The sequence below is a fragment of the Vigna unguiculata genome, chromosome 3 (genome assembly GCF_037176805.1).
Source record: "Vigna unguiculata cultivar grain cowpea cultivar isolate G323 ecotype 2 chromosome 3, ASM3717680v1, whole genome shotgun sequence".
NCBI classification, from domain to species: domain Eukaryota; kingdom Viridiplantae; phylum Streptophyta; class Magnoliopsida; order Fabales; family Fabaceae; genus Vigna; species Vigna unguiculata.
Genome location: NC_140794.1, coordinates 62,062,405 through 62,072,989, shown reverse-complemented (window position 1 = coordinate 62,072,989; position 10,585 = coordinate 62,062,405). Strand labels below are relative to the sequence as shown.

The 10,585-nt window shown below is 28.2% G+C and overlaps 1 protein-coding gene and 1 long non-coding RNA gene across 2 annotated transcripts; one reads left to right on the top strand and one right to left on the bottom strand.

Moving 5' to 3' along the window:
- The first annotated feature begins 347 nt into the window (after window positions 1-347).
- Window positions 348-2,754, top strand: LOC114175352 (uncharacterized). Its single transcript, XR_003602820.2, has 3 exons — window positions 348-487; window positions 599-669; window positions 2,516-2,754. It is a non-coding gene; the product is annotated as an uncharacterized LOC114175352 (long non-coding RNA).
- Window positions 2,755-7,498: 4,744 nt separating this feature from the next.
- LOC114179477 (uncharacterized) lies at window positions 7,499-9,093 on the bottom strand. The gene is made up of 5 exons (XM_028065826.2): window positions 8,913-9,093; window positions 8,781-8,830; window positions 8,460-8,541; window positions 7,965-8,026; window positions 7,499-7,867 (listed from the first exon to the last, which is right to left on the bottom strand). Exons 1-5 carry the CDS (start codon window positions 8,968-8,970, stop codon window positions 7,703-7,705), a joined length of 417 nt encoding a protein of 138 aa, XP_027921627.2. The 5' UTR covers window positions 8,971-9,093; the 3' UTR covers window positions 7,499-7,702.
- Between the last annotated feature and the right edge of the window lie 1,492 nt (window positions 9,094-10,585).

The following is a 10,585-nucleotide window of genomic DNA, read 5'->3' as shown; positions in this document are numbered from 1 at the left end:
TTTATTTTCGCAAAAGTAAATTGTACTTGAATTGTCAAAGTTATTATATAAAGTTATATATGCACTTGAAAATAAATTATTTATTTTATATAATTAAGAATATAAATTGATTTGTATTTTTTAATATTATAAAATTTTTTAAATATTTAATTATGAAAATAATTCAAATTATCAAGATTCAACAAAATTTTCATGTTTTAAAGATCTTTTTAAGATTTAAGCATTTATATCTCAAAAATATATAACTTAATGTGTGAGACCCATTTTTCTATTTTAAACTCTGTCCTAAAGAGGGGTTGGGCCTAGCTATTTAAGGGTTCAAGTTCAACCCACTTTGGACCCCAAAGACCCCTCACAGTCACTTACCCTTCATTCTGCCACTTCTACAGAAAATAGTCATCTTTGTGTCTTTTGTGCTGAAGTAGAAAGCTCTGTTAGGGCTTGAACAAGTTCCTTGATTTCCATAGCTGAAACATCTTTCTACCACGTAAGTTGATTCCTTTTCTTGTTTCCTTTTGTTTTCAGCTCCTAAGTTATTGTCCTACCTTAATCTCTATCAAATCTGAGTTCTTTTTCGTGCTCGTGTGTTTGTTTTCAGCTCATTAAGCTGTTCTTGGTCCTAGTTCTCTTCCACCAAGAGTCCTTTAAGAACGTTTAGCTCCATTCGAGGTAAGGGAAGCTAGAGTATATGTTTTTTTAAAGTTATTATGCTTTCTATATAGGCATCAGATTTATGTGACAGAAAGCACCTTGTAATTTAACTGTTGCTGGACAAGATGCATCATTTATGTACTTTTATTGGTATAGTATCTGACTGTATTTAATACTTATCCTTTTAAGGGTATGTTATTTTCTGTACATAGTTTATTTGGTTGAAAGTTTAGATGTTGATTGTTGCCCGCATTGAATCATTCACATTAGATACTTTTATTTATTTGTTGAGATTTTATTCATGAAAATATTTTGCCTTTGGTCTCAATCTCTGAAGACTTGGGTTTATGTTGAAGTATGAACTAAGTAAAATTGTTTTTTTTAAACATTTGTGGATTGATATCTTGTTTAAATTATTCTTTTATTGAAAATTTCCCCTCTGCAGGATTTATAGAAAATAATTTAAGGTGTTGATGCTTATACTAAAAATGGCATGTCCCTTGACAATTTTCATATTGCATCGAGTACATTTTATGTTTTGTAAAAATTAAAAATCTAGATAAAAGTATAAATGTGAGGCGTATTCCCTTCTGGGTAAATTATATTTTGGTTAAATAATTTTTAAATTATTATATATATAACTATTTTCACCAGAGTAAACTAGTTTATTGAGAACATAATACACTGCTGTAAAAGACATTATTTTGTTGCAAGTGTTATCATGAATCCATACATGTATTGATTTTCAGACCTGTTACTTTTTCTTCATCTCATAATTAGTAATGTCTTTCCTCTCCTAGTAAAGGTAAAAAAAATAAATAATAAATAATAAATATTCTTTTAGTTTTCTGATGAAATTTTAATCATTTTGTTACATTTTAGAATACCAATATCTTTGATCCTTGTATAAGAATAAATGACAGTAATTTTTATTCTCATTATTATAAAAGAAAAATGTTTATTTTTAAATGTATTAATTACCAATTACCAATTTAACATAATTTGTTCAAAGTCTTTCACATGCAAGTTTAACAATGGGTTTTAATTTTATATGCTACTGTCAAATATTATTAAAACTATTTATATATTTGTAAGTTCAAAACAAATGTCAGATTTTCAATGATAATACATTTTTTTTGTCATTTCTATGAAACTCAGGTAGGAGACGCTGTGTTGACGGTTGTTTGTTTCATGATGGTTTTCTTTAATTTTTCCTTACTTGATATAGATGATCATGCCTGTTTGTATGCTTTAATGAGATTGATAATGAAAATGTTGGTATGGGAAGCATGACTTGCTTTGTGGTTGGTGGTGGAATGGCATGAAAATTGAATTATTGAGATGGCATGTGGAAATTTGTTGGTAAAAGAGTTTCAAGGGAAACTCTTGGTAATGGTAGTTAGTGTATACCTTGATATAGGAGATGTCTAGATAAAGGAAGGTATCCTGAACTCTAATAATCGTTCACGCTCACATAGAACAGAATGATTTATGTGGTGAGAGTGGCAGGAGGTCCTAGTCTTGGGACGTATTGGGCCTAAGACATTAGAGGATTAACCCTGTGTGTGATTGGGTGATAACCCCTTGCGTCTAAACTCTGCAGAGTTTAAAACCAGCACAGGTGCATACTTCATTTAGAATTCTATATCAAGAGTATGATCCAAATATTGAGTCATGGAGTCTTGCAATTGTTTGCTTTCACATGATTTGGGTGCCTACTGCTTTGTTTGATTATAACCTGTTTTATCATTTGGTTGCTTGATAACATGTTAAAACATTTTACTCTAGCTTACCCTTTCATTTTTGTCTGTTCCTTGCTTTGCTTTCTCTTTTGCAATGATCACCAATTTATTGGTGTGAGCAGATGTGGAAACCCTTGGTAGAACTCAGGATGGTGAAGATGCTGCTGTGTAGAGTGATCCCCATGGTATGGGTTATGGCTCACTGTTGAGCCACTTTTTGAAGAACTCTTGTTTATTTAGATTCCTTGCTCTATGAGCAATCCTTTGTAAAACAATAGTACCTTGTGTCGTTTTTATGGTAATTGTGGTGTGCCTAAGCTTTTATTCCAAGTATACTATGGATAACTGTAATAGTCAGTACATGTATGCTTCATGATTTGTGCTCTTTTACATTATAATTATGTGATGCTTAATTTTTAGTAGATTACTCTATTTAAAATGGAATGTCAATGACTTTAATATTTTAACAATAAATAAAATATATATATATCTTAAGTGAAAAATAGCACAAGTTTTACTTTTTGAATTTTAAACTTTTACTCTATATAACACACTCTCACCTAAAAAATAATAAATGTTAACTATCTTCTTTTATCACTTCAAATAGAGATACATAATCACATTCACAACACACAAAAGAATATTAATTAATACCGAATAAATGTTTAATAAGAAAACAAATAGATAATGAATAAAATTATTAAATGAAAAGTCATGAAAAGAGAAAGAGAAAGACAAAAATCATAATTCAGCGGTAAAAGAATAAAAACAATTAATCAATATTCTTTTCCTGAAAAAAAATTTATCATATTTTGAAAATAAAAAATGCTAACTTATTAGATATCTTTTTTTAGTATCACTAAAAATTAACATGCAATCAAAGTATTTTAATTAAGTTTTATTTTCAAATAGTGATATAACATATATATATATATATATATATATATATATATATATATATATATATATATATATATATATATATAAAGCAATACAATGGAAAATAAAACTATATTCAGGAGCGAGAATAAATCTGAAAAAAAAAAACTATTTTTGAGTAACATTGGGTCCGATCATTATTAAAATAAATCTGAATATAACACATGTATTTTCTTATATACATGCATTTTGTACAGCTACCAATGATTAGCATGAAAGTATGGTACGTTTTTTTTTTTTATATATATATAATTTTTAAAAAATATAATACATTTATCGTGTTATAGATATGTTCGTAATAGTTATGGTTTTCTTATATTATTATATAACACAAGCAAGCATTATAAATAATTATGTTATGTATAATATAGTATAACAAATTACTTATTTAAAAGGTTATTTTGTATTAAAACTTTTAAGGAAGGTATAGATTGATTTTCCAATAATCTTATAAACTCAAACTTTATTTTTTCTAATTTATATATGTTTAACAGTTACAAAACCTAAATAAATATACTATAACGAGGATGATAATACGGATAAATTACGTAGATAGTTCCACAAGTTGAACATTTAAGTCAATGAGACATTCTATAATTTTTTTTAATATTTAATTATTTGTGTGATGATTATAAGTAAATATTATTATTTTATTTAATATAATTTATTTATTAATGTGTTGTGTTGAGGGAGATATTATGTTTTGAAGAGACAAATAAAAGTTGCACGAAGAGCTTTGTTAGAGGCATGATCTTATATTAGTTGTGGTGCAACGAAATGCGTGGAACCAAAATGGGCCGTATGTATAGAAGAATTATCCATTATCTAACATGTGAGCCCACATGTAAGATTGACCCTTCATAGCATTGCATTGAATGTGCCAAACATAATGGGCCCAATCGATTGCATGCGGCAAGACAATAGGGCCGTTACTCAATTAATTCTCCATAGCCTTCACTATCTACTTTGTACATTGAAAGTGGCCCCTATAATGGAAATGGACCATACTCTACTCACCCCTACATACAACTCCTTTTATGTATTATAAATAAATACAACATAATAATTGCCAAGACAAAAATTTAGTTGCAATTTTTATATGTTTTTTAGAAAAAAAATATATTTTAATTTAATATGTGATTTATATTTAACGGATTATTGAGGTTAAAAGTTGAATTAAATTGCAAAAACATATTAACATGTATATGTCTGACAAACAATAAACGTGTTAGAGTATTTATTTATTTTTGTCAACAATGAGATATTATTTAATTTTATTTTTACTTTAAAAAGCTAAACCATAGTAAACAAATTGTTAGTTCAAGACAGTTTTCTTCAAACATTTTCCAGTTTTAATTTAAGTATGAAAAAAGAAAGTGTGTCTCTTTTAGGTTATTTAGGAGAAAAAGTTAAGGAAAACATTATTTTTTTTTTCGTTTATTTAGTCAGAGGAAATTAGAAAAAACACGTTTATGGAACAGCACAGATTCTCCTTTGGTACAAACAAGATATTTATAATTTATTTAATATTTGTTGTCCTACAGTATAAAAGAATTCTTATAAAGCAAATATAGTGAAAAAAAAATATTATTATGCCATTTTGACAATACAAATAAAATAAAATACAAAATTAAAATATTTACCACAATCAACTTATATTTTCATTGTGCAAAACCTTTTTTTCCTAGTCTGGATTTTCATTTGATATTTAAACAAACACAATATTAATTTTCAATACTAGGCCTCGGTCCTCTAGGAGTCTAAAAATTCAACATATAATTCTGACTTTTCTTATAACACTTTCTTAAATTTCTCTTAATTATTAAATAAAATAGAAAACATTTTTTATGTTTTATGATATTTCTTATAATTTCAAGTTTAACTTAAACCAATTCAATCAAATTATAAGATTTATTCATATACTACTTATTATATAAATAAATCTTATTTATAATGAATCAATATGCGAGTGAGAGTTTTATTTCTTATTATATACTACTTTAGTTTAGCTTTATATATACTTACAAGATTTATTCATTTTTCAATACAATATGATAATCTAATATCTCTCCTTTTTTTTTAATTGCACTTGACATTACACTTAAAGTAATTATTCACCTCCCTTATGTTAACTTTATACTTTATTTATGTTTATGCTCATATTAAAATTGTATGTAAATATAATGGGAAATTAATGAATTTAATAACATATTTTAAACTTTTGATAGAGTGAGTATCATTAACATGAGTTTATTTATTGTGGATGTGAGATTTTTTTTTGGCAATAATATTACTTTAAAATAGTACTATAAAGATTATTACAATTACTCTTAAAAAGTTACGAAAACGATATTCCCACATGTTTGTTTAATCACCGTAAAAGTGAACAGTAGTGGAGATATAATGGGAGGGGCCGCGGCCTCCAAATTTTAGATTTTTTTTAAAATTATGTGTATCTTTAATTTTTGTTTTTTTGAATTATGTGTGTTTAGAAATTATTTGTATTTTGAAAATTTAAATTATGTGTATTTTAAAATTTTTTAAATTATATAGCTTTTTAACTTAGGTAGTTGTATATTAAAAAGTTAATAGAAATTAAAGTAAGGATTTTTTTTTTCATAAAATACAGTATTTAATATTAATAAAACAAAAAAAAAAAAAAAAATATAATTAAGAAAAAGTTTATTAAAATATTTTTTATTTTCTCTTTTATTGTTTTGTGAATTTTTTCATATATTGTATTTATCTCTCATGTTTGGTTAGTTATTGAAGACAAAAAAATTAAACATAAACTCATTATTTATACCCTATTTTTTTCATACCTTTTATTCAAATTCTTAAAGAAAAAAAAGGGTAATTCTCTCTTATGTCATATTTAACACTATTTTTTATCTTTTGACCATTTTGTATATTAATTTGTTATGAACATAGAAGAAAAAAAAGTATTATGTGATTTTTCATAACTAACTTTTAATTGTGAATTAATTATATAATTGTTTTTAGTAATTATGCTCCTTAATTTTTTATTAGATTATGATAATTATTTTTAGTTTAATTACTTTTTTGTTTTTATTTTTGTTTAAAAATGTCAAATTGGTACTCTAACTTCTTTAAATTTTAATTTGGTCATGATTTATAAAAAAATAATGCAATTTAGTCCTTTTTTCATTAAATTTCTTAAAGCAAATCATTTTTATTAACAACTTTAATTTTGATGAAAAAAATCATTGATTCACTTCAAGAAATCTAACGAAAATGACAAAATTACCATCAATTTTTTAAAAATATAACCAAATTGAAAATTAAAATAACTAGATGACAAATTTAATATTTTTAGACAAAAATAGAGACTAAAAGAGTAATTAAACAATTATTTTTTAGTCTTAACTTATTTTTTAAATAGGGACAATATATATTGATGAAAAAAAAAAGAAAAAAAAAAGTCATTGTTTAAAAGTAATAAAAATAGAAACTACCAATGAAGATGAAAACATGATAATATGATTGTTCATCGCATATAATAATGAAATGAAAGCTTGTGAAGACTTTTAAATCAATCTATGCGCATTAATAAAATGGAAGATAAATATTTTGAAGATAATATGATTATTTACATTAGAAAAATAAAGTATTTCATTGAAAAAAACAAAGTAACTTTAGTTATAATTTAAGTATCCATAAGTTCAAAAATATATGAAAATGATAGACAATCCTTTAAATTTGTATAATTTATAATTATAATTATACTAAATTATATATTTATTTTTATATTTTTATTGAATTAGTAATAATAATTAAATATATAAATTTTGAATATATTATTTCGTTTGTTTAAAAAATTGTCTTGGAGATTCATCCAAAAATGAAGGGTCATTTCAAATACTATCTGTGTTCAAATTTTACTGCAGACATTGTGAATTGAATGAGATTACTGACAGAAAATATGGATGATGAAGTTTGGACTTGGTTACAGAAGAATTTTAGCAAGCAACACATCATGAAGACATGTTTTTCCAAGCTACAGAAGAAACAAAACCAGTGAATGGTACGTTTTCAATGATTGCACTTGGTACAAAAACAACACTTGTCACATTCCTTTTCCTTAATCTTACTATAGTAAAAACAAGAAGAAAGTAAAAACTCAAGACACATGCACCGATCATGACTTAATCATGAAATTAAAAGGCATTGGAAATATATATATATTATAATCAATAAAGGTGATAGGATAATAATGTACAAATCATTCCTAGGCCAAAAAAACTGCAGCATTTTCTGCAATGCTGTCCAACATCTCTGTCTACTGTATATATTTTATTGATCCTAATATACGGAACTTTGTCAGTTTTTCTTGTTGATCCTCCCTAGACTCAGTTGTGTATTGGAGGCTTTCTCTTTGCCGGAGAATAATCCATCTCAGTTATCTCTACCAGGTCATGGTTGTGCTCCTCAGGAACATCTTTCTGCTTCCAAGACCTCAGTGTATTCACATTTCTACCATTCACCAACTCTTCAACCTTCGATTCTTCCACATTCTGTCCATACAACACATATAAATGAAAATAAATTCCGATGTTTCTGTTGCAGAAAAAAATTAATGATGTTTTTTGTTTTTTCTGTCTCTCAACGAACCTTTGAGAGGGATTTGGTAGTAGAAATGGAAGTGGCAACGAGTTTCCTATTCTTTAACTTTCCTGCAACAACACAAGAACATTCAAGAGATGTTTAATACCACGTAATTAAGATTTGTATATATATATACAAAAGAGGGTTGGTTGTTCTGGTTAAGTTTGTTAGATGATGCTTGGTGGAGATAGTTTCCTATGTTTTACTCAAACCAGAAACGAAGTTAAAGAGAATGAAGCTTTGTATTTTTATGCATAATCAGGAAATTTGAAGTCATATGTGACAACTTGCACCGAGTATAATACTGGTCTGATTTAAGACTCTGAATCATGCTTGTATTATAAGGAGAACAAAGAGAAGAAAAAAAAAAATGAGGTAATGGTCTTAAAAACTAATGGTGTCTAGGCATATGGCGTCTAGGTCCGTAGTAATCTTCATGAATGTTTGGTAAGTTGTGGTTTGGTTTTCTGAATACTTTAGATGCTCTTTTCTTCTGGCTACCTGTGCATTCGTTGTCTTTGCAGAGAAGAACAGTTTCCTCAGCATCAGTGTTACTTCTTTTCAGCAAAGAAAATTCTCCATCCTGTATTCATGAGTAAAGTTTTACATTAACATCCATACAAATATGAATGATGTCTTGAGTCCAGATTCTCAACTAAATTTTTTTTGGTACTATGTACTTTATTTTTAATATATTTTAAAATATCAAAATGTATTTTGAACATACATCAAAAATCAGTTCAGAAAAATTCAACAGAGAAGAGAATTTAAATTCACAAAGGTTGAAGTTTATTAAAGAAATGAATTCATAAAACCACCTACTTGTTGTTTCTGTTGCTGAAGTGGTAAAGACACTTTCCCCAAACGAATCCCTGCACCAAGTAAGGTAATGTTAGAAATCCAAAAACAAGGACTAATTGACTTAACTGCTGTTGAAAGTGTTATTTGAATTACCTTGAGTTTGTGCAAGGAGCAGTGACAGAATCAGAAGAAAAACCACAAAAGGTTTCATTTTGAAGAAAAATGTAGGGAAGAAGTTAGAAGTTTGAGTCCTGAAACAAGAGGGTAGAGTTTTCTTGCTGTGAAGAAGAGCTTAACTGTGTAATAAATGAGGAATTATGAGTGGTTGATGGATGAATGAGAGGGATGGCAGCTTATTATATATATAGTGGTGTACAGGGGTCCACACAGAAGTTCACCTTAAACTATAAAAGTATTTTACTTCCTTTTTATTAGTTGTCTTATGGCACCCCTCAAAGTGCCAACTGCCACCCTATATCAAAGGAAATTGCTAATCATTTGAACCTCCAATTATTTAAGCCAAGGATTAGAAGGTTTTGAGGCTAAATCATAGAAAAATATTAAGTAATTAACAAAGATGCTACTAATTGTTAGGTACTATAATATCCACCACAGTGGGAAGTCCAAGTAGAGGATAGCTAAATGAAATATGAAGAAATTATTTTTGTTTTCTATCATATATCACTTGTTACTATTTATTTTCTCTTTTCTACTTTAGGTGTTAAACAACATGTAACATTTGGTGCCTTTTCAAACCTGAAAATGGTACATTTACTTTGGAGAACGGCACAGGAAAAAAGTTGAAGAAGCCTATAATAATGCAAGTTAGCCTGCTAGTACACTGTTGTTTTTCTCTTCTCTACATGAATGCAAGCATCAATGTTTGAAAATTTCCATGATGCCAGACTTTTGTTCTGTCTGGTTCACTTTTAAGCAACAAAGAGTACAACAAGACCATGTTTTCCCTTCGTCGCCTTTAGGATACTGTCTCTTCTAGAAGACAAGCCTGATGGATTTGTTCATTTCCAATAGTGTAGCCTGTTTCTAATCACCGAAAGTTTTTCACTTTGTGTAGCTAGGTAGGCAGAAAGAGGAGTCCAATTTCAGTTAAGACAGATTCAATATCCTTGCTGCTTATGTATATCAACACTCCTTCTATAGTTACATTATCTTGTTTTTGTGAATGTTAGGAGAAAAAAAGTTATGGATCCATCACTATATTGAATGGAATACCTACCACAGGATAAAAATTTACAGCATTTTACTGTGATGGAGAGAGGAGTGAGGTGATGGACATAAGTAGGTGTTAATTATGGCAACTGGTGCATTGTGCTTCCGCAGTTGCAGCCACTAGGCCATGCAGGAGCATGAATGAGGCAACATTATTGTTGTGAGAGTGAAGGTGAAGGAAAGAAAAAGGTTTGAAAGTAAGGGTTTTGTGGGGTGATAATATTGATGAATGGTGATGCATCATGGGAATGGTTACTAGGAGTTTGTCGTGTAGTTGCCTTAGGAAGGGAAAGGAAAAGACCAATCCACGTGGAGGTCGACATCTCGGGATGAAGTGGCACACCAGTTACAACGTGGGCACCGCAACTTCACGCACCATGTTGCTCCTATGGGATGCAACGAACACATTGTGGTCATGTTTGTCAGAATTTGTCAAATGGGACTATTCAGTCACCTCCTCTTATTCAATTCACTCTTCTTCCTCCTTCAAATATCCCATTCATTCTATACTCCACTCTCTTTTTATTCTTTTCTCTCTTTATCTTCATTCTCACTGAAACTTGCATATGAGTCTCTCTCTCATACATCCCAAAGTA